Here is a 24,874-nt window from a genome sequence, read left to right on the forward strand (position 1 = left end):
TCATACTACTGAAAGAAAGTGGTGACTGGTTAATAAATGAGGCCTACCACCCATTTGTGAAATTAGGCCTGTGTAATGCGTTAGTTTTTTAGTTTACACTTTTAATTTTGGTTGCCATTTTTCCTGATTCTCGTAGTCATGCAAGACATCATTTTAAAGCTCGAATTCCATTTCTTTACTTCGGTCTGTGAAGGATTTTAAAAAAAAATAAATAAAAAAAAAACCTTTACCCACAAACTGCATGCCCCAACTAGACATGTGTCCACATATATTAACAATAATAATAATAATAATAATGTATAAAGGGTGTAATGATTCATGTTTGATTTGAAGCAGTGCATCAACATTTAAAACTGTCTCAACAAAACACTCCCTCGCTCTTCCTTATCGTAAACCAGTCAGTAATCAAAACTAGGCATCTGGCTGCAGCTAATCAGAAGTAAGTAGAGTGGGTAGACTTTTGGGTTTCATTGTATGTTTTATTTTTTTTTTAACCAAATCGGTCTATGCAGTATTTTTACCCTGGATTTGGGCTGGTGGTCTGAGCTTAAGCGGTCATTCCCCCAATTTAGTTTTATGTATGTGGGATGTCACCAGCAGGGCTTCCATAGAACCACTTTACTGCTCTTAAAAAAAAAAAAAAAAAACATTTAGAATATGCATGTGCATTAATCATGTAATACATGCAGTATCATTTTAAACTAAGATTACAAATTTATCTTTTTTTTTTCCAGGTGCAGCCCCACCACCAGTAATAAGAACTACATATGAAACTGCATATCAGTTCTTAAATGTTTTATTTGTACATTCAGCACTTACAGAAGTAGACAAAAAATAAAAATGGCCTTTATTCTAAAAATGATAAAATGAGTAAAAAAAACAAAACAAAACTTAACAAAACAACACAACCTTAGAACATGTGTGAGGAGGCTAAATATCCATCCCATTCTCCATGCAGGACAGCCAAGAGGCTGTATACAATATAGAGGCCACGAACAAGTGGACAGGAATGTTTCCAGAAGATGAAGTTGATTTGGATAAAGGTCACCGAGCTCTTCTTCCTTGAGGCATCTTTACTCTTTCTTTCGAAAGGAATGGAGAACTTCTCAACAAAGGGAAAGGACAGTTAGTGTTTAACGTGTCAAACTTAAGCACGAGTGCCTTTTAGGATCAGCTCCCTCTTGTCCGCGAGTCTGTATTATGAGGATACGAAAGGCAGCACAATCCTAGAATCGCCACTAGGAACCGTAATGAGCCTGACACATTCGGGCAAAGCCCTTCGACTGCTGTCAGAGCACCAGCTGTGACGTAACGTAGTTTAAAAGCCCTGTTCCCCAGATGTTTGGGGAAGTTCAAATAAAAATAAGAAAGAAATTCATGGCACAAATTCGACCCCACTTACATCAATAATCTCAAAATACTGACGGGGAAAATGAATACTGCTGGCGCCTTAGTTTCCCAGGTAGGAAACACCACGACAGCAGTCTATACACCAAGTCTGGACACGTAGTTTGTGGGAGATGGACAGACAGCAAGATCCTCGGGCAATGGGAACAGAGCTTTCGAAGCACACGCACAAAGGGTGCATTACAGGCCAGTCAGTTCCAGAATGCCCCTGGTATACTTCAGCGGCGCTTGTCTCTAGGCGGGGGATCGCTACGACTGCGGGACCGCCGGCTACCACCGGCGACGCCTGCGCCAGGCCGGCGGTACACGTCTCTCCGTTTGTCTCCCTCTCGTTCCCTGCCTCTGTCTCGCTCTCTCTCCCTGTCCCGCTCTCTCTCGCCCTCCCCTCCTCCACCACTGCCGCTCTTCAACCTGTCCCTACGCTCCTCCTCTCGTTTCTTGTCCTCCTCCAGCTGGAGCTCCTTCCTCCTCTTCTCTCGCTCCCTCATCCGCTCGGCACGTGCTGCTTCCCTTTGAGCTGCCTGTAGGACAGAGAATGGAGATGAGTGAAACGGAGTGCAGGCTGTAAAAATGTGTAGAGTTAAAGCAAGAGGTTTGGCACATCATACTGACATGATTAAATTTTTCAGTAACATAACAATGCCCTTTTACCCAGCTTTAATGGCATGTCTGCACAGCCTTAATAAAGACCTGGATCTGATTTGAGTGGGTTGGGAGAAGTGTGTGGGCATGTATGTATTTTTGGAACACTTAAACACTTATTGCGACTCAATACACAACATCAAAAGAGTTTTGTGTGTCTGGGATCCCGGGTGGCTACTGTCCAATCAATCATCAGTACAAGCAACTGTACACAAATACAGAAAGGTATTAAAATTCACAGCTGACCACATGGACAAAGAAAAAGATGGAGTTGTTTGACCACAATGAAATATGGAAGATTAAAGGTGAGGCATTAACCCCAAGAACAAAGTACCAACTGTTAAGCATGGTGGCGACAGCATCTTCTTCTGGGGCCATTTTGCTGACAGTTGAACTGGTATATTGCACAAAGTGGATTAAATAATGAAGAAAGACCACTTCAGATTTCTCACCATAACCTCAAACCATCAGCCGTTTGAAACTTAAAACCCCAAACAGGGTTGTGGAATGGACGAGGCAGGCTAACATTTTGGAACATTTTGAAATGGTCTTTCTAAAGTCCCTTATAAAAAAAATTAAAGGGGGATTGCGCCTTAAAAACTGCATGCACTGCACTACAGCACCTGTGAAGATCACCCAGCAAGAAAGGCTAAAAATGAAGGAAAAAACCTTACCTGTTCTTCAGTGAGGGGGAGCCAGTAAATACAAGGGGCGGTTTTGGTTTTACAGAACAGGTCATCTAATAATTTTGCAGGTGGCTCTTCTGGTCCTTTCTCTGGTAATGGAGAAGGAAAAAAATATATATATGTGGTCATGAGATGTATATATTTAACTAGGACTTCAATAATCATCCATTTTAAACTGCTTACCCTTCTTGTCAGTCTTCTTTTCTTTACTCTTTCCTCTCTCCTTGCGCCGCCGCTCCCTGGACCGGGACCGCCGGGATGCCCCCTCATCTCCAGGTTTTGCAAAATCTTGGACCTTATCTCGGTCCCATTCGCGCTCAGCACGAGCTCTCTCCCTCCTCTCCATCTCTCGTTCACGTTCAGCCCACTGTTCTCGTTCTGGGTGGAGAGGTAGAGGGGGAACAGCAGGACGGAGACCATGCCCAGCAGCAGCTCCTCTATCTTCCTCTGCTGGCCGCTCTCCTGTTTGCAGACCTCTGTGGAAGTCCAGCTAGGTAGAGGTAAAAGTGGTGAAGAGTTAATGCACAACATGTACAACAGAAGGAAGGCCCACTTTACATCAGGTGTGCTTACTGTGCCACTTGCTACATGTGATATGCTCAGACACTAAATGTTGTAGGAGCTGAACAAACAGCTGAACAAGCTTGGAGGACAATGCCAACTCCCAGTTGTTACATCAGCCAACAGATGTGCTGGCCAGTAGCCTACAGGGCAGAGTGACGGGAGGAGAGGGATAGCCATCGTATCCATCCATATAACGGACGGCTGTGGCATCACTAGGGATCTCCCAAAGATTGAACCAACGCTCAGACGGCTGCACCACATGTTTTATTTTACTGCATTGGTAGGCATATAGGAATAATTGCTGTTTTTTCTCTGTAATGCAAATACAGATAGATGCAATCCCAATTATGACTGCATCTGTGAATCTGTATTAGCATAAGCAGTTATACACATTGGCCCACCATTCCCATGTCCGTGCACGCTTATTTAAAATAAAAATTAAGACGAGAACAATGATCTTGTACTCACCTCCTCTTGTTGGCAGAAGTCTACACTGAGGAACTTTGGATTGCTCTGAGGCCATTTCACCCCATGCAGTGCTGCACGGGTGGCCTGTGCTTCTTCCGCACTGGAGTACTATAGGAAAGCATGAAAGTCAGACAATCAGCAAAAACATTTATTATGTTGCATGCATATATCGCTCTCGCTTTTATACATTTATACAAAAAGCAGTGGTTTTACATCACTGTGTTATGGTTTATAGGTAAAGCTTCTCCAAAGCTCTCCTCATTGGAGTCTAGAATTATTCATAGTTATCATATAACACTTGGTTGGTAAATCAGCACTTAATGATAATAAATCAGGTGAGCTGGTGATAGAACTGAACACGCTACGTGCTGGTTAGGATATCCAGGACTTGGTCTGGAACCAAGTTTTGTTCTACTTTCTTTAAAATGAGAAATTGTTACTTCAGGTTATTGGCATTTGTTCTAATATGATAAGGTAATGTGTTTAGATGCAAAAAAAACAAACAAAAAAACAAACTTTGAACAGTACTGTGTGATATATACAAAGTTTATCTTACCGAAACATAGCAGTGAGATTTTATTTTGTCAATCCAGAAGCCGCCTTCAACTATGGTGCCTGTGCGACTCAGCAGCTCCTTCAGCTGGCCCAGGGTGAATGGTCTGACCTGAGAAAAATTTGAGCAGAAAATTTAAGTTTTTTGTTGTTTTGTTTTTTAAAATTTTTAAAGGTTTTATGTGGGATCAGGGTGTTTGGATGCATTTGACTAGAGACCATCAAGCACTCATCACTGCAAAATCAAATAACGCCAAATGCCTGCTAAAGTAAAGCGAAACGTTCCGACTTTTTCAACATTTTTGCAAAACGCAATAGTTAAGATGTACACAAACTCATGTAAAAGTGGTTTAGTGTGAAACGCTCCGTCCTGGACAAACAAACAGAACTGTTCACGACTGTGAGCAGGAACCAGAGGTCACAATGTCCAGCACTTAAATATAGGAACTTATTTACTACCTAAAACCACAACCAACAAACAACTGTTTTCTTCAACAATGCAGCGTACACATTGTACAAAATACTTTCCACAAGACCTTTCTTTCTGTGGTGCAGCTTTTTGAGGCATTAGACTCTTCTGTCTGGTTCCCGCTACCACCTGTGTAAACAATACTGTCTACATATCTCTAGAAATGAGACATCTTAAGACAATTACAGAAATGGGGGGGGGCTCTAAAACACCTACTAATCAGAACTGAAGAGTTGAATCCGATGTGTCTGAGCAAGAAAGTCACCCAATTGGGCAGAGCTCATGATTCACTGCCAAAAACTCATATGGGCTCTCATACACTATATTAGCCTGGTATATAACAGTGCAAGACTGTTGCTAGGACAAAAATACATATACAAATACGTAGATTCATAAGAACTATGAAGTACATCCCTAAGTGCCCAAGCTCCTTTGGGTGAGGATGCCATTAAATGGGCACAGAGATAGACAAACTTACAGGCTATAAGAGCAGTACTTACCAGGTTGCAGACATGAACTATGTTGGAGACTTTGCCACGAGGAGGGGAAGGCTGCTTAGCAGCGCGGACGGGGTCATCAATGGTGATGCTCACACCTGACTTTTGCTGGCTGATAGAGCGGCGAATTAGTGTCTCGTTGGTAGTTACTGTGTAGAGATCAGGAAGAAGAACAGACGACAGCAGAATATGAGAAACTTGGTGTATTTTCAACTCCTTTTAAGTTCTAAAAGCCAACATATAACACTAAAAACACACAAAATGGTACTCTTTTTTTTCTGTGGTCCATATAATCGATACTTTATTTATTTTTTAAATACAAGTAAAGCTTGGTATAGTTGAAGAATGCGAATTCAGTACGTTGTAGTGTCATAATATGAACCCTAAACACTGGTGTCTCTTCATTCAAATGAAAATTAGATAATAGATTACTGAAATAGCCATTAGTAGCAATGTTGACTAGAATCGTCATTGAACTGTGATAGCCTCAGTACACGTGCCCTCTAAATGACTGTTTGCTGCCCCTTGCCTCCAAGACGTCGCTAATCCTTTATGCTGTAACAGTCACAAAATCTTACTTGCATAAAGCTGAAATGTGTGCAATATTCAACAATACATTAATAGTTTTAATTACAGAGTTGTCCACTCTTCTCACCAGTCTTCATTTCCACATGTTGCGTAGGTAAAGATGGCTCGATCTCCATAGAAGTTTCCAGTTTGCTTTTCTGGCAGAGCTCCTCTTTTCCTTCTCCATCGTCCTCAGGCTCAGTGTGTTTGTGTTCTTGCTGTCCATTTTCTTGAGTCTCAGGTACGATCTGGTCAACAAGCAGATACATGTAAACTGTGTTAAATGTTATTAAAAGCCATAAATCAGTAAGTTCACCAGTTCTTGTATGGAGTTATATGTCCCAACCAAAACTAGAAGATTGGGACCAGTGCTTATTCAAGCATATTTTTAATGGATTTGGTATTGGCTACACTGACAGTAGTGCAGCATGAAAAAGCAACATCGAAAGAACGAAGCTGGAATGGGCCTCAAAGAGGCTCCATAAATGGAACATTACCCACAACCAGTACTATTGAGGCAGGTTCTCAAGCATTGTCTGCATTGTGGACTAATTTACTAAGAATTTTATAGAATATAGGCTCAAAATGTTGGTTTTCCATCTCAACCCACAAATGCAGAGGAAAAACACACCTGTGTAACAGTTCTTCTGATCTTTAGATCCTGGTCTCCCCCATCTGCTCCGTCCTCTTCTTCAGAAAGGTGCGTCTCCTCTGGGTGCAGATCCAGCACTGCTTCTTGGGCTAGGCCCGCCTTGATATCTGGAATCAAAGACTACACAAAAAAGGAGAAATTACTAAAGTGCATCAAAAAAAGGAAGAAAAAGAAAAGTGAGGCTGCAAACAACAGAAAAATAAATAAATGGCTTATGATGTACTTTCAAAGAATCCGTGGTGATGCTGATGGAGGGTTTCTTGGCAGTAACTGTAGTGCTTGAGCCCCATCTCCTCTTCCTGCCGGAAACAGTGGCAGTTCCAGGTGCAGTCTCGGCCTCTCCCTCAGAGCTCCCGGCACCAGGTGATGGCTTGCTGTCTAAGGAGGGAAGTGAGAAAGTGAGAGCTTAAGAATGTGCCGTTCTTTAGGAACATTCTGATTGATTACACTTTGCTTACTGACTGCCGCAATGGAATCGGTGCATATACCTGCTCCATATGATTAGGTTCATGCATTAGTTTTGAGAGTGATGTTAGGATCACGCTTTGTTCAACAGTGACTGACAGTCTGAAAAATGTTTATGATGATCTCACCAATCATACGGTAGATTTAGTTTAGTTATGTAGCTAATAAACAGTCTGAACTTGTCCTCCAATTTTATTATGACCCAACATAAATCACAGCAACAACAAAAAGTATAATACTCTGATACTCACTGCTCAAAGAGATCTTACGGGCCGAAAAAGCCCTGGGGATGGTGTTCTGAAACAAAGACAAAATAAAACACAGCCCGGAAAAGGGAGAAAGGTGAGACAGGTTCAATGGAGGATGAGCACAACGTTTGGGAACAGGATGAGATAAGAACAAGAAAGGTAGGGAGGAGACAAATTAAACAGGCTGCTTAAAGGCACACAATGGAGAAACTAGAAGAGGTCACCTCTTCAGTCTTCTGAATCTAAAGTCACAGAATAAAATTTTGTTTTTGTTTTTAACAGACTAAATGTCCCGAAAAAGGGGATTGCTTACAGTCCAGTTCTGCAGTTAAAGATTACATCACTAAGACACTTTTCAAATGTTTCTACATTCATACTGTACAATATTTATAAATGTCAAGCTAAATAAACTGTAAATAAAATAGCATTTTATTTACAGTTAAAGCAGCATTTTAGCAAAGTTTTGGCAAAAACACCTACACTGTCTCATTATTAAATGAAGTAGAAAACAGAGAGGGACTACTTATTTCCCGGTACCATTGACACCTGTTCTTCCCTGGGATGGCTATGGCTCAAGCACACGTCTGCAAGTATTGTATCAACAACAGTTCAATCAAGGAAGGCTGAGATGTTTTCGCAGAAATCTGTCATCTGGTTGGCAGAGCAGCTCTTATGGAGACCAGAGGTGGTGGTGCACAAGAGGCCTTAAGAGTCCACTGTTTGTGCCATCAATTTTGGGACCGTACGAGTTATCTTTGACCGTTTCCTTGAGGAGTTGAAGTTGTAGGATGAGCTGCTTGTGAGATGCTCTGTGTTCAGCCAATAGCTTAGCATTCTGCAGTTCTCAGTATACCAAGGCTAATGGCAGTCTTTAGTCGCTGGGCTGATGGAGTTTTGCCACAATAGTCCATACTAGTCAGTTTCACAAACAACGTACTATCCAAGCGAGTCCAGGAATCAATGGTTCAGTGACAAAATATCCAAAGAGTTCTTGTTGGTGGAGTGGATTAAACAGGCATTAGAATTTCTGCAAAAAGTTTAACAGAGCAAAGAAAAAATAAAAAAAGTCTCTTTGGGACTTATGTCAAAAAGAGGTCTTGACAGCATGGTCAATGTCCATTTTATGCTACCTTTAGAGTAAAAATTGCTTCAATTGCCTTATGAGCAGAGATGCTGTTTCCTGAGCCACAGGATGAGCATGGCCCAGGATAGCCGCCTTTAAAAAGCCATTTAAAAGTCCAATAAATAGCTACTCCGAGCCATGTCCATGGCAATGTGGCGAATGTTGCCTGGTGTGTTCCACTGCAATGCAGAGTCAGGGGCCTATCTGGTGCTTGGGAATAGTGGAACAGACGCAGTAGTAGTAGTAGTAGTAGTATGCAGGTACCCTTATGGGCAATGGAAGAGGCATGATCACCTTTACAACAAAGCAATCAAGGGGGTTTTAAACATTAGCCAGAGTGAGAGTGCCCCCTGCTGCTTCTGTCAAGGACAGCATCAGCAAAGGTTCATACAACAGCACAACATACTTGAGTGGACTACACTCAACAACAAACAAAAGAAACAACTGGCTATAAACCTTTCAAACCTCGGGCTCCGATTCAAATATATAGCTAGAAACTTTGACATGCTACTGGAAATATGAAAAAAAGAAAAAGGCCACATTTTTGACAGTAGGTCATGATATTATGAGTTATGATTTACATTCAACTGCAGGTTAATTAAGATATCCATATTCAAGTGCTCCCCACTGCCCAAAGTGGTTGTGTATGTGGTTGGTAGTTTGGGTAGAGTTAGAGTTAAGTTTAACTTTCCACGTTCTTACCTCCTCTGTGCTCTCTGGAATCTTCTCAGGTTCTGCCATTGCTGCCTCCTTCGCAACGCTACTGCTGGGGGGTGTAAAACATTCATAAATCAGTGTGATGAATAACTACGAAGCTCCAATTATTTGTTAGCATCAAACCAACATTAGAACATATAATACAACTAAACTAATAACCAACACATTACAACGTCATGTGTGTGACCTAGTTTATCTAATCAATCCTTAATTAAACTAAATCAGGTGAGCTTCTGGTCTAAGAGAACAAATCTATACACAGAGAAGTCAGCAACCAAACCTTTGTTCTAACCAACACATCAAAAACACATCACAAAAAACTCAATTTGACTTCATTTGTGTTGGTCTTAACTTAATTATACATTGACATGGTCATTTAGAGTGGAGTGAAACACTCCATTCTAGAGAAATGTACCAACTCAGAATTGGTCAGATGTTGGACATCCAAAGCCTTTAATGCTTCTAAAGCAGTGGCCTTCAACCATGCTCCTGGAGAGCTAACCTTCTGCAGACTTCAAATCTAACCCTAATCCATCTCACCTGATCTAGCCAACTACTGCCTTCAGAAGTCCTTACTGTCTGAATGGGGTGTATTAGATCTGGGTTGAAATTAAAACCTGCAGGAAGTTAGTTCTCCAGGGGGAGGGTTGCAGACCACAGATCTAAAAACTCCCTGACATTAAGTCATTACAGGTAAATGGTTAGGAATACACTGCCTGGAGCCTGAGACATTGCTTTACAACAGTCTTAGCTTCTCACCTAAAATATATTTAATACGCTGATTGCAGAGATGTACACTGAGGACCTTGTAAAACACAACAGTCCCCTATGTAAACATAGTCTTAGATTTAGTGCCATTTTACTACCAATAACATTACATATAAAACTCAGTAGGCAGTGAAGACTGGTTGGTTTACCAGTCATTTTCAATAGAAAAGAGTCAACTTGACAAGAGTCAACTTGTCCACAAGGTATCATTTCACACCAAAACACAGAATAACAGTTTTCAAAACCTTCTGAATTCCCCTTCATAATCTCGATTCTTACTCACAAAGTGGCAATAAACATTTATGGTTAGGACAGAGTGCTTCAGGAAAATTAAAGCTTTGTAGTTTTGAAAGGGAATTATAAAGATTCAGTGGTTGATGTGAAACAATTCATTATTAGGAAACTTACTGACTCACTACTTATACAAATGTTATATGTATCGTCGCTGATAGCGTTAAATTGTAAAACGTTTTATTTGGGGGCATTTTTTTTTTACAACACCCTGCATGTACCAAATTCACAATCTTAATACAAGTTAAGCCTCAAAACTCAACCACAACAATGTCTTAAGCATCAGGATGCTTGATTCCCATCACCGCCACTATGAATCAATCTGACTCCAAGCTTCTCTTGAACCGAGCAGTTCACATCAAACAGCTCTGAAGAACTTTATAGGTAGTAAGTGACACATCGGTATAATTTAAGTTCAAACACGGAAACCCAGGCCCATTATTTCACGTTGCGTACATAGTTAAAGTGTGCAACTAAGATCAACCAGGGAAATCTGCAATTCTATTATCCGTAAACACTTACAATCATCCTTCACTTACAGCTTAGGAAACCACGCAGTTCGCAAAATCACGATAAACGTAGTGGCTTTGCGTAGCCCTGGCTTGCTGCCACGCTACGTCAACAGCGTTCACTCTTCATTCACAAAACCTCGCCTCAGCCGCTCACGTTCCGGCTGACAGAGCCGCTGTAGTGTGGCTCGGAGCTAATGGTCAGATCTCTAACAAAGACCCCGCTAGCCGAAGAAACAGACAACGTGCCAGCTGTATGTTTGTGAAGACCCAGTAAAATACCAGTTTTAAACGCTCTTCGTAATTTAGCAGCTCTCTGTCGTCTCTGCGCCGCACTAACGTAACTAACGTAGCCGCTCCATAAACCACCAAACGACGAGCAAGGCAAGTTTTTAAAGGCCACTTAGTCCGTTTTCCAGCCACGATTCAGGTTAAATTAAACACGCAGTACAGCCATGTTTTCGTAAACCCGGAAAAAGGGGAGGATGGGATAGGACCCTGCTCTCCAAAGCTGACGTTGTCTTCTTATACGCCAGCGTGTTGTTGGAACTCTCCGTTCCACCTTAAGGATTGCAGCGGTAACGTTATGGCGCACTATACGCCAGACTGCAGCTGATGCTCAATTTAAGGTGGAACGGCTAAGTGGAGCAAATGCACAGGCGAATGCGAGGAAAGTCCTACTGAGTGCCTGCCGGGAATTCAAACGCACCGTGGCCGCGACTCAATGCACAAACTACATTAATGAATGTACTGCCGATGCTGGTGTATTTTAGAGATACTAGGGTACTTAGTTAGTATGTTAGTGTACGGACTGAGACGCAAGCCCATGTCGCAGCCACGTGCTGATCAAATCACAGAGGCTAAATCCCAAACGACTCAATACTCCCTATATAGTCAACTAGCCACATTATTAAATGAGGCAGCATTATTCTGGGTTCCAGTGGTGTAGGAACTGGGAAATATGATTTGTACCATTTGTGTCAAACAGCCAATAAAGCAGTATTTACCAGTTGGGGAAACTCAGGATTCTTGAAGACGCACCTAGAGTTTGTGAGATGTGATATATACCATGTGTATATATTTTACTTTAATGTTTAACTATGTTTTTGTTATTCGATTCCAGGACTCAATCTGAATTACTTTATTTTGATATAGCACAGATTGTAATGGTTTAATATCATTGTTTTGGGATATCCTACAGACCTGCACTAGCAAATATTTATATCAAAATTAAGATTATACATTAAATATGATGCAGTGTTAAGGTGCTTCAGCTGAATAACTAAAAACTACAACCAGTTTAAAACAGAATTAACAGTTATTACTAGCATGCACTCAAAAGCGCAAAGCCAGGACTCATTTATCACACTAGTAAACAAGACATTGTGTTGGCGTTCATGTGCGCACAACATGTTCACTCAGCCCAGCCAGAACAGGCTGTTTTTATGGCTTCGTCGCCTTATATGGACTGTACAGATGTACACACATCAGGCTCGCCTATTTAAAATTCCTTTTGAATATAGTGAACATTTACTATTGTAATGTATTCCAAGTTTAATCCCAGTTTAGCTGCGAGTGGCCACTTGTGTATGTCATGCACTTCCAACTGGTTGAGTCAAAGTGGGTGAGGAAATTTTATAAAAAGTACTGAAGCCCTAGTATTCACAAACAACTTCAGGAGCATAAGGGTTGATCGTTTTTTGGAAACAGGAGTCAGAAAACTGGAGGACTGGAATCTGAGCTTATTAGCACTGCTATTCTAAGCTACATTATAAATACCAACACAAAATCATAAGCTAACATTGACTGTAAGGGTCTAAAGTGATGCATCAATGGGCGACAAAGTGTTTAACTAATAACCGTAACGCAAGTGATGTAAAATGACCTGCTGGATTTCTCTCTTAGTGGTCTGAAGGTCCTTTGATTGTTATGAATCTGTTGTGTTCTTATGAACGAATGCTGGTTGTTGTTTTTCGAGGTATAAAGAAAGATTTTGGAACACAGACCTTTCAGCATCTGTTTTAGCATCCTCCTCTTCAGAGTCTTCTTTCCTCTTGCTTATTTCCTCATCCGGCACCTTGAGGCGAGGTTTCTGAGAAGCACAAAGGGGGCAGTGAGTACAATTAGTTATGCATGAACAACTTAAAAGGAGCACTCTGGCTCAAATGAAAAATTTTACTATTCCTATATGTTGTGTTGTCCTGCCTTCTCCTGTCCTATAGTGGTCTTGAGCAAGATTTTTTGGTTTATAGACCAGAAAAATAACTAATATATCCTGAAGGTGGGAATAACTGGTTTGATTAACGTAAACAGTTACCATAATACTTTGTTTGTTCCAAACTGATATATATTCATTTGTCAGAACATATTGTGAAAAGTTTATTATTTTAAAATATCCCTTTTCTGTGACTTTAAGATCTCTTTGGTGCCCATGCGCTTGTCTGACTGACAAAGTAACAGTAACTAAGGGAGGCAGAGTTTGTCAGAATATCTATAGGCTCTAAAGGCTTGCACTTGTGTAGTAATGTGTGCTTATGTCACTAAATTCAACATTCACATGTTTAGTTCATTAGTTCACATTTAAGGCATTTAAAATGTCAATTGGCAGGCCTCTGTCCATGACATGCAAATAGTGGGCCAATGTGCTCACTTATTTTCTGCCCATGTCAAAAGTTCTAGTCTATTATTCAGGTACTAATAGCAGGTGGTTTTTACTTGAACTTAAAGTGGTAAGCACTTAGTGATATTTACAGACAATTACAACAATTCCATAATTGCACTGAATGCAAATCTAACTAATGGAATGAGAAGCTGACACTCTTACCTTGCTTGGGCTGACGTCCTTGCTGTTTACTTTCTCTTCCTCTGTAAAGCCGTATTTTCTGTGTTTTGGCATGATACCCTCATGCTGGTTTAGGATTTCTTTCTCTTGAATTTCCTTTCTCTTGATCCCCTTGGACTTCTCTGTCTGAAATGGAAAGAAAATGTTTCAAATGTGCACGCCTCATCTGACAAGAGCAGCGGGGACAACACCATTCCAGTGATTAAAATTCAGGCATGGATAAAAGTGTATCTAAGGGTATCTAAGGCTAACTATGACTCAAAAAAACTGCAGACTTGTGTGGTATTTCTAAGAAATGCAGAGTTAAATGTAGCTTTTAGCATACAGGCATGTAGCAAACCATCCCTACTGCACTGCATGTTAACTGTTTTGGCCTTGCTTTCCTTTGTTATTGTATGCAGCCATGTCTGAACTTATGGTCTAACAGTATTACTGTGACAAGATTAGATGCATTTCTATGCAGCTCAATCCTTTCAGGTAAGGATTACCTTCCAGCCATGTGTGCCAATTTAAGCATTTAATAAACTAGGTTCACACTTCAGCTAGAGTTTGCCTAATTTAGCTGCTATTCTAAAGTATAGGGTACATGTTTGGGCATTTTGTTGCTCAGTCAAAGTGTCTCAAATGTTCAGTTAAGTCTTTCAAACCAGCTACACATAGATTTACACTTCTATGCGCCCTTATAAAGTCACGGTCATGCAAAAATTGCATCTCCAAAATATTTTAAAGGAAGTCAACGTAGCAAGTCGTTTTGGTGCATTTAGTTAACTTAAACTAGTTTAGAAAACGGTAGGGCTTTGAGTGGCTCCACATCTAATGTCCTGCCACTATAGGCCTGGGGTCGCAAGTTCGGATCGCAGCCTATGCCGCTTTGGAAGTTCAAAAGAGCACAATTTGCTGGGCTCGCTCCAGGTGGGTAGATGACGCCCTCTCGCCTCATCATTGTTGACCGGCACAAGCGTCTTAGCACAGGCTGTCTTTTGGGGACTCGGCACTCGAGACAATTATATATTATATTTATATAAATACTGCCCGGCAATTAAGAGGAGTGTTTTACCCTCCTAGTGTCAGGAGCATTGCTCGTGCTAGGGGAAGCTATGGACAGGTGGATTAATTGGCAGAACAAGAACTGCAACAAAAAGCGTAAAATAAAAAAGTCAAAACACAAATATAGGAGATACAAGATTTTTGCATGACAACAAAAATATGCGCCCATCAGTCATCCTTGAAAACTGAATGGGTCATGATTGTGTTCAGCCTGGATGGGCGGACTGACACGAACAAGAACTCCCTTAAAAGTCTGGTGTAATCCTTACCTGACAGAAATGGTGATATGTTTCAGGAAGGTTAGTGTGTAGAAGTATTTGACCATTTGTTTTCTGTCTGGGGACTTTGTATTATAGACATTTGTTGTACCATGAAACTAGAAGAAGATCAGTAAAGTTTGATGCATTATATTGTGAGTACACCTACTGGTTTGCTTAGTTAGGAAACCTGGAAGTACTTAATTTCCCATTTCCTATGCATATGACTGCCTGTGCCAGCTAATTAAGTTTAATTTGGACTCCTTTCCAATAACAACTTGCACAATGTAATCAAGATGTTTACAGCTCAAAACTACAGTGTAAATGGCTCAGGTGTGAATTAAACATCTGAAAAGCACTTACCCTCAGGCCATCTAATGCAGAGCAAGTTTTATCCTGTGAGGAAGAGGAAGAATGAGACGAATGGGATGAAGATGAAGATTCAGAGTCAGAAGAGGAGTCACTGGCGGATGAATGTCGTCTTCCTCTCTTCTCCTTCTTCCCTTCCCTCTCTTGCTGCTCTGGAGTGGTCTTCTGTACATTACTTTCATCTCTGGGCATCTTATGATCAACATGTGGGGCTGATTTATTTTGTGAATCTTCACAATCTGCCTTGCATGAGGATGATAATAAAACTCTATCTTCCCTGTCTTCTGAAGACTTTGTCTGCACAGGTTTAACAATCTCTGGTGCATTATCGTCTTTACTGAGAGACCTCTTCAACATAGAAAATGTAGAGAGTGGAGATGAAGCATCACAGCTCACAGGATCTTTGAGAAGATGCAACTTCATTGAGGAGGACTGGGAAGATTGCTTTCTCTCCGAAACTTGTTCCATCCCTGTCCTCTCCTTCTCCAGAGCTTGTTCTCTCTCCAGCCGCTCCTTCTCCATAGCTTCCTTCTCCAGAGCTTGTTCTCTCTCCAGCCGCTCCTTTTCTAGTAGCTCCTTCTCCAGAGCTTGTTCTCTCTCCAGCCGCTCCTTTTCTAGTCGCTCCTTCTCCAGAGCTTGTTCTCTCTCCAGCCGCTCATTTTCTAGTCGCTCCTTCTCCAGAGCTTGTTCTCTCTCCAGCCGCTCCTTTTCTAGTCGCTCCTTCTCCAGTCGCTCCTTCTCCAGAGCTTGTTCTCTCTCCAGCCGCTTCTTCTCTAGTCGCTCCTTCTCCAGAGCTTGTTCTCTCTCCAGACGCTTCTTCTCTAGTCGCTCCTTCTCCAGAGCTTGTTCTCTCTCCAGCCGCTCCTTCTCCAGAGCTTGTTCTCTCTCCAGCCGCTCCTTCTCCAGCCGCTCCTTCTCCAGAGCTTGTTCTCTCTCCAGCCGCTCCTTCTCCAGAGCTTGTTCTCTCTCCAGTCGCTCTTTCTCCAGCCGCTCCTTCTCCAGCCGCTCCTTCTCCAGAGCTTGTTCTCTCTTCAGCCGCTCCTTCTCCAGAGCTTGTTCTCTCTCCAGCCGCTCCTTCTCCAGAGCTTGTTCTCTCTCCAGCCGCTCCTTCTCCAGCCGCTCCTTCTCCAGAGCTTGTTCTCTCTCCAGCCGCTCCTTCTCCAGCCGCTCCTTCTCCAGAGCTTGTTCTCTCTCCAGCCGCTCCTTCTCCAGCCGCTCCTTCTCCAGAGCTTCTCTCTCCAGTCGCTCCTTCTCCAGAGCTTGTTCTCTCTCCAGCCGCTCCTTCTCCAGAGCTTGTTCTCTCTCCAGCCGCTCCTTCTCCAGAGCTTGTTCTCTCTCCAGCCGCTCCTTCTCCAGCCGCTCCTTCTCCAGAGCTTGTTCTCTCTCCAGCCGCTCCTTCTCCAGCCGCTCCTTCTCCAGAGCTTGTTCTCTCTCCAGCCGCTCCTTCTCCAGCCGTTCCTTCTCCAGAGCTTGTTCTCTCTCCAGCCGCTCCTTCTCCAGTGCTTGTTCCCTCTCCAGCCGCTCCTTCTCCAGAGCTTGTTCCCTCTCCAGCCGCTCCTTCTCCAGCCGCTCCTTCTCCAGTGCTTGTTCCCTCTCCAGCCGCTCCTTCTCCAGTGCTTGTTCCCTCTCCAGCCGCTCCTTCTCTAGTGCTTGTTCCCTCTCCAGCCGCTCCTTCTCCAGAGCTTGTTCTTTCTCCAGCCGCTCCTTCTCCAGAGCTTGTTCCCTCTTCAGCCGCTCCTTCTCCAGCCGCTCCTTCTCTAGAGCTTGTTCTCTCTCCAGCCGCTCCTTCTCCAGCCGCTCCTTCTCTAGAGCTTGTTCTCTCTCCAGCCGCTCCTTCTCCAGAGCTTGTTCTCTCTCCAGCCGCTCCTTCTCCAGTCGCTCCTTCTCCAGAGCTTGTTCTCTCTCCAGCCGCTTCCTCTCCAGAGCTTGTTCTCTCTCCAGCCGCTCCTTCTCAAGCCGCTCCTTCTCCAGAGCTTGTTCTCTCTCCAGCCGCTCCTTCTCCAGCCGCTCCCTCTCCAGAGCTTGTTCTCTCTCCAGCCGCTCCTTCTCCAGCCGCTCCTTCTCCAGCCGCTCCTTCTCCAGAGCTTGTTCTCTCTCCAGCCGCTCCTTCTCCAGAGCTTGTTCTCTCTCCAGCCGCTCCTTCTCCAGCCGCTCCCTCTCCAGAGCTTGTTCTCTCTCCAGCCTCTCCTTCTTCAGCCGCTCCTTCTCCAGAGCTTGTTCTCTCTCCAGCCGCTCCCTCTCCAGAGCTTGTTCTCTCTCCAGCCGCTCCTTCTCCAGAGCTTGTTCTCTCTCCAGCCGCTCCTTCTTCAGCCGCTCCTTCTCCAGAGCTTGTTCTCTCTCCAGCCGCTCCTTCTCCAGCCGCTCCCTCTCCAAAGCTTGTTCCCTCTCCAGTTCCTGTTCCAATCTCTCTTGCTCTAAAGCTAGTTGTCTCTCAAGTCTCTCTCTCTCCAAAGCTCTCTCATTTTCTTCCCTCTCTCGTTGCAAAGCTCTTTCACTTTCGTCCCTCTCAAGGGCTTCTGCCCTTGCAAGTCGATCACGTTTCAGGGCTTGCTTGCGCTGGGCCGCATTAGCTGTGTGTGTAATAGCAGATACAACTACTTTTGAGTGGCCTCTGTCTGGAAACGTGGAGGGAGTGTCAGTGCCATCTTCTTCCTCCACACACCTACGCCGTTCTGCCCCAGAGAAAGCTCCCTCTGACTCCATCTTCTGTGCAAGCAGGGTGAGTGGACCTGGCCTGCGTTCAGAATGATCACTTTCTGGTTCAGGGCTGCTGCTCCGACTACTACTACTAGAGCTCTCAGAGCCTGATGTGCTAGATGCGTGCTGTCCAGGCGGTTCTTCCGGACTAGGGGGACTCTGTTTAGGGGTGTCTGGAAGAGGGAATGAAAGCTCCGGCGGAGGTGAGGGAGGAGGAGTCGGCTGTCTGAGCTGCTGGGACAGTAAGGGTCTGTGTGGCGGGGGCTGCTGCTGACGAGAATTCCCAGACCTCTCCCTCACTGGTCGGCTTCTGGGTGGCTCTGCTTTTTTACTCTGCTGAGCAGTCATTTTCCATTCTTCTTCTTCATTATTATCGTCTTCCCCACCCTCGCTATCCTCATCACTATCAACAGGTACATGACTTGAAGTTAGACTCCTCCTACCCCTGACCCTGACAGACAAAGGAGCTTCAGCACCTGGTTGGCTAGGTGCAGAAGGTGATGGTTGTGCAGGAATGTCCCTTTCTCTAAGAGCACTGCTGCGCCTTGTAGTGACAAATCCCTCACCCACTGGGGCAACAGGTTTATTTTGGTCAACTAATGCAGGGGCAGTATCCTAGTGGAGAAAAGGTATAAACATCACTGACAGGACATTTGGGCATACAGTAATCAACTACAAAGCAGACATTTTAATACGTTTGACTTTCTATAAGCTGTCAAAATTAATTCACAACTTTGGAAGTGTGCATGCAATGTCCATAAGGAGAAACAACAAAAGTTACAGAGATAAAACAGATAAAATAGATGGTCCAACCTCATCTGGTGCAGAACATATTTTGTTATCGTTAGTGTCAGCATGGTCTTCATGATCTAGGAGAGAGACATCATTCAGAATGGTTTGGTGTGCATATCAAAGACCAAGTTATGCAAAGATTGTAAATCATTGGAATAATCTAGCCAGACGTAGCATCACATTTTAGAAACAATTACATAATGGCATCAGCAAATATGTGCACATCAAATACTGAATTTTAGCATCGGTCCAGTGCACCCAGACTGAATCCATTAAATAAATAAACAAACGCAACGTTAGGTAAAGGTGACCGCATCGGACGTGACAAAATTTAGAGATGCACAAAGGGATTGGTCGGTTTTCGATCAGTTTCATATAACCAAATCTAGACCTTTCTTACAGTCACCCTGTGGGCTTCAGCACAGCCAACAGGAGGGCAGTTAACATAAGGCTAGCCTGTCTTGGCCACGCAAAAGTCCCAAACATTTCTCTGCCACAGAGCAGCACAGCTGTACAGAGCGGTAATATATATATATATATATATATATATATATATATATATATATATATATATATATATATATATATATATATATATATACACACACACACACACACACACACCACACATATATATATGGAACAAAATAAAACAAAAACTGAAAGAATAAAAAAAATGGAAATTAGACAGTTATGTTTGGAGGGGGTAGGAACAAAAAACAGAACTCACCATCAGTTTCAATGGCCTCACGTGCCTCCCTCTCCAGACGCTGCCTAAGAAGCTCTTGTTGCTTTGCAAGGTACTGCTTAATGAAGCTGTTCTGACTCATCTCCTCCCCAATCTGAAGCATGGCCAGATTAAAAGAGGGTTTAGCGGTCACAGCCTTGCTAGGCATAGCATAGCAAAGGTCAAAGTATGTTTTAGTAAGCAGGTGTAACCAGTTAGTTGTGCTTACCTGGGAGTTTGGCTGCAGACCAACATGATGGGTTGAGGTTTTCTGGAGGTTCTCGAGCATGAGAGCCTGTTAGACATGCACAAAGGCTAAATTAAAAATCCGGTACTATAAATTCAATTTGCAAATATATTTCAAACAAAAGAGCGTTATGAACAGATTCAGAAAGTCAATGAGCCTCTGCTTCCTGAGTAGTGCTACACTATACTACAGTAATGTCTTGCGCCTCTTTCACCGTGAATAGCCAAAGACAGATCACTGATCAGTCATAATATTAAGAACACTGACGTAAAGGTGGAAAGACATTCTCTTTATCTGCAGTGGCATCTGCCAGGGTGTGAAATACATCAGGCAATCATGAAGTCACGGAGATAAAATCAGGAAAAACTGGGCAAGCATAAGAATCTGAGACCGCTTTGAAGGGTCAAATGGAAGTGATGGCTAGACAACTGGGTCAGAGCATTTCCAAAACATTAGGTAGATCTTTTGGGATGTTCCTGGCATGCAGTGGTTGATACCTACCAAAAGTGGTGCAAGAAAGAATAAACTGAACCGGTGACATGGTCATGGGCACCTAAGGATCATTAATGTAATCCATGAAGGCCCCAACTTTTACACCACACGATTTGTACCACAATTTTAGCCCCAATTGTCAGTTTGCCTGAGTCTGGGCTGGTTGGCTTCAGTCTGCATTTTTTCTCCAGTCAGAGTCGACAGCGGAGAAAAAATTGAGTAGTGTGAGAGGGGTGCAGACTCCAAGTTTCTGACCAGAGTATAACAACGTCTTTTTTCAACCTGACGCCGAGCACAATGTAGTCATGTATACTGCTACACTTTTTTTTATTTGATTATGATTCATAAACTAAGAACCTGTTGCATTTCATGCTGAGGAGGTCATGCCCTGTAAAGCAGCACTTTCAAGGTAAGTATAAATGTGTGTCTCCAGGTAAAATACTGTTTCAAGACTGCATGTGTAAAAACCTCAGTCGCCAGTAAAAGAAACCTGCTCATGTTGCGGCTTTTGGGCATGAAAAGGGCTTTATTAGCTAGACATCCTTTGTTTCTTTGCTGATTTGTCCTGTTCCTTCCCTTAGAAATACTTCAATGGGACCTTGAGACTGTAAATGTTAACTCCCCCTTCTTTGCATTTTGAGTTCTTCTGTCAAAGCAATCTAAAGCTCCCAGTAAATGACATGTTCAGTAAACTGCCAGGTCTTAAATAACACAAAGCACAAAAAACAATAAATCAGGAAACAATAAATCTAAACAAATCGCTTGGCAACAGGAACATAGCAATTTCATGAGGACTGTACCTAGCAGTAGTGTAACGGTGTGTGTATTTATCCCAAATGGGAATTTCGTATTAGTACATGCTTTCATACAGAGCATTGCTGGGTTCCCAGCAACAAAGAAAGAGTGGTGGATCAGCAGTGGCTTAGCGTTGCTCAACAGAGGTAAGTGTATGTGTGCATAAACACCCCAAATATGCTACAGCTGACACCCTATGAGCTGTAGTGTAACTCAGAGCTTTTCCAGGACACTTGTCCACGATATACAAGCATGAAAACACACACACACACACACACACACACACACACACACACGTGTTTATACACACATAGTTACTAGATGCAGTATTTAACATCTAGTACAATATGCAAATCATTTCAATTAAAATAAAACAAGAAATTTTCAAGTGTTTCTCAAACGTGAGGCTCATTAGTTTCAGAGCTGACCTTGACCTGGCCAGTGCTAAACAGACTGGTGTCATTTTGGTAGACTGTTAAATAATAGTCTAAGTTGCAGATGTGATAAAGTCATGACCACAGTGAAAGCTTTGCATATACGGGTGACTATTTTCCATGCCTTATTCATTTGTGACAAACTTTCATCCTTAATAAAATGTGATCGGTCACCAAACTGGGAACACATGACACACAGCTGGACTCAATGTAGATGACTGATGTTAGCTAGCCAGAAAACTGAAAAGTTGCTAACAGGCAAGTTTGCCAGTATGTGTAAGGAACATGCGTTAATGTCCAATCACAGATGACACATATTTGTATAATGAGCTGTGACTTATGTATCCCTTATGTATACCACAGCGCAGCATTACAACTTTCTAAGAAATTGGGCATCAGTGGCTAAAACATGAAAACTCAAAAAAGTAAAAAATAAAAACTTTTTCAGGATTTCCAGGACATTTTAGCAATCGTCTTTTTTCCAAGTGTTTCCTAGACTGGAAATGAGTCTCAATCTGTAATCTTTGGTAGCGTCACAAGCAGTACAACTAGAGAAGCAGAAGCAAAATGAGGAAACACTACACTCAGCAAGGATGCTTGGACTGTTATTTGGGCAAATAGTTGTCTATTAACAATACTGATTAATATGGCCTGACTGCAAAAAGTTGGAATGCTGATCCTGTATTGCTGCCTCAGACTTTGTACATGGACATTACCTGCTATCCTTTTCACGGTACAAGTGTGTATATCTAGGAATAGCTCTGTATCTAAGCTATTAACCTCACTGACATTGCATGGGTGCAAAACATATTTGCATTTCGACCGATGAACTGCAACAACACCGCCCTAAGAGCAAAGTGAGATGGCAGTAACCAAGCTTTCACTTGCATTCACTGTCCGGTTTTAGGCTGTATCAATGATATAGTCCTAAAGCAAACCAAAAACATAGTTCAACCCATATTAATATGTACACAAAAGACCTTATCATCATGAAACATACCAACGTCTGACAAAGTCCTAAAGTAAAAAAGAAAGGATTGCAGGACCATTTGCAATCTTAACAAGACCAGATTAACCAGTTTCTGCTGCCCTGCCTGGGTCTGCTTACTAGTGTGGTTAATCCAAACAATGGATATCAGGTTAACGCTTAGCAAGACAGAAAAATTGCCCAACACAATGATAGCTACCATTTCACCTAAAAAAAAAAAAAAACGGAACCCAACTAGCTAACATTCCCACAACATCAAGTACGTTTCAACAGTGATCAGGTTTTCCAGGACATGTATGAACTCTAATTACTGACTTTGCTGAATACGATTGATTATTGATTCACAAATATTATTGATAATGGAGACACATAGCTACAGTGGTAGATCACCACGGTTACCGGTTTAGACGATCTATCGCCCAACACTAACCACATCACCACATTACTCATCTCCAACGAAGACGTGCATCAAGCCAAACATTAGCCTAAAATAACTGCACTCTATGGACCACCCTTAAGGGCCGTTTGGAGTAGTGGGTGGAAAACAAGTCAACAACCACCAACTTAACCTAGCTAACTCTGACGACCCCTTAATCAACACAACACAGCGCTCCTCCTGTTTACACCCCGATTACAGCGACTGGATATTTTTTTTTTTTAAATCTAAGGATGGATTTGATTGACGTGAAAGCGATCTTAAAACTCATCTTATTTATCCCTAAACGTGGCTTCGTGTTATAACCCCCTCACCCTCATATAAACGCCTCATGCCCTGGCACACAAAGCGCAGAGACGACGCCGACAACTTGAAAAACTCACTAGCTAAGGATGACTAACAGCTGGGTAATGGGTTTGGGAAAACACGGGCACTTCACACGGTTATTTCTGACTCCTAGATTCACTAACTGGATAATAAACTATTAATAAGCTATTTTTATACACGTTTTATAGACATTTTACCCCGAAACTAAGGCTTTCACTTGGTCTTTTTCGAATTTTCCGTTCCACCTTAAAAGCTGCAGCAGTTACAACGGTGCAGCTTCCCACTGAAATTGCTGCAGCTTTTAAGGTAGAACGAAGCTAGCTAGCTACAACTCGAATAAGTAGCTAGTAGCCGATGGAAGAAGACTTCGGCCTTGTTTACAACAAATCCACGACTGAAAAGATGGAGGGACGAGGACATACTGTACAAAGTAACCGAACAACCCGGCTAACTAGCTGGCTACCCCCCCCTTCTTCCTCCTCCTCCCCCTTCTTCTCCTTCTCCTCCTCCTCCTCCTCTTCCTCCACCTCCACTCACAACCAACAACACTCGGCCTCGAATCACGGTCTGTGCCTTCCTGGCTCCGACTCCCAATACCGAACCCAAAACGTCTCTCCAACTGACCCCTTTGAGCCGCTTGATGAGGGCATTTTTCTGTCCGCTCTTCGAAAGCCCTCTCTCCTCAAGGGCCGCCTTTAGATCCGCCACACGGAGGGAATGAAGCGGTCTCCCGTCCAGCGTAACGTCTTCGAGGTCCGCCATGATGAAGCGACTCGACTCTCGCTCCGCTCTCTGGCGCGTGGAAGCGCAACGCCCTCCGAGGTTACGTCAGAGAGGGGGGCCGCGCGTTTCCGGGACAACAAAACAGGACCTAAAATAAAACAGTCAAAATAAAAGAAATATATATATATATATATATGTTCAATTTTATTTGTATTTAATAAGTCCTATTATTTAAAATGTAACGAAAAAACGATGTTCGGTTTCCTTAAAAATAATAAAATAAGAATTCAGTGATTTAAGTGTCGCTGTGTCAACTTTCCTTTAAGTAATTTTTAACGTGAAATTTAACAAAATATTAATTCAGCTATTCCATAAAGCAAAAATAAATGAGCATTGTCTTAGCAAATACACAAAATACATGTGCTCAACTAGCATCCATGCTAAAGGTATAAGGACATTCTAATGATTTAGATTTTTTTGTTTTGAAGAAAACTACATGTTTATTTATATATATATATAATATATTATATATATTATTATATATATATATTCACCAGGTAACACACAAATTAACACACTTTTTTATTTAAAAAAAGTCAACATAAAAATATTTTATATCAAGTCATTTAGAGCATTTCTATTTATCCATTCATCATGAAAATATGAACATAATGTAAAGAACAACTGCTAGGTTTACATTATGCTAAAAAGTGAAAAACAGCAAAAATGAAGATGCAATGTTTTTGCTTTAAGGTGGTGATGTGCACACTGCACTTGAACATTGGCCTGGTAATGCTCATCCACACTGCACTATACAGTTAACAAAACATTTGTAAAGTTGCTGCTATTTTGCACATGTGACCTGATTATCTTCTACCACTAATGAGTTATACACTCCTAACACTTATCACTCATATACAGATGCTGCGAAATTGCTAAAAGACTGTATATCCCTGTCTTGTCTGTGGTCTTTGCCCTAGAGTTTCTGTTTATTGTCTCTGAACAGTGTTCTGTCATACTGACCAAACTGTGTTGGTATAATGACAGTCAGGTCAGATTGAATCAAATGAGCTTGA

At 42.4% G+C, this 24,874-nt stretch overlaps 1 protein-coding gene across 2 annotated transcripts; it reads right to left on the bottom strand.

The window, feature by feature from the left end:
- Positions 1-780: 780 nt before the first annotated feature.
- Positions 781-23,871, bottom strand: acin1a (apoptotic chromatin condensation inducer 1a). Of its 2 annotated transcripts, none has more exons than XM_072688271.1 (18): positions 23,700-23,871; positions 19,586-19,651; positions 19,360-19,471; positions 18,651-18,706; positions 15,135-18,452; positions 13,450-13,593; positions 12,632-12,717; positions 9,043-9,103; positions 7,221-7,266; positions 6,728-6,882; positions 6,484-6,624; positions 5,941-6,100; positions 5,289-5,434; positions 4,324-4,431; positions 3,768-3,875; positions 2,919-3,225; positions 2,724-2,824; positions 781-1,928 (listed from the first exon to the last, which is right to left on the bottom strand). In XM_072688271.1, exons 1-18 carry the CDS (start codon positions 23,835-23,837, stop codon positions 1,626-1,628), a joined length of 5,556 nt encoding a protein of 1,851 aa, XP_072544372.1. In that variant the 5' UTR covers positions 23,838-23,871; the 3' UTR covers positions 781-1,625. The 2 variants fall into 2 exon arrangements, with proteins under 2 accessions (XP_072544372.1, XP_072544371.1); XM_072688270.1 differs by having other exon boundaries at positions 9,043-9,106.
- Between the last annotated feature and the right edge of the window lie 1,003 nt (positions 23,872-24,874).

Source organism: Salminus brasiliensis, chromosome 9 (assembly GCF_030463535.1).
Source record: "Salminus brasiliensis chromosome 9, fSalBra1.hap2, whole genome shotgun sequence".
NCBI lineage: Eukaryota > Metazoa > Chordata > Actinopteri > Characiformes > Bryconidae > Salminus > Salminus brasiliensis.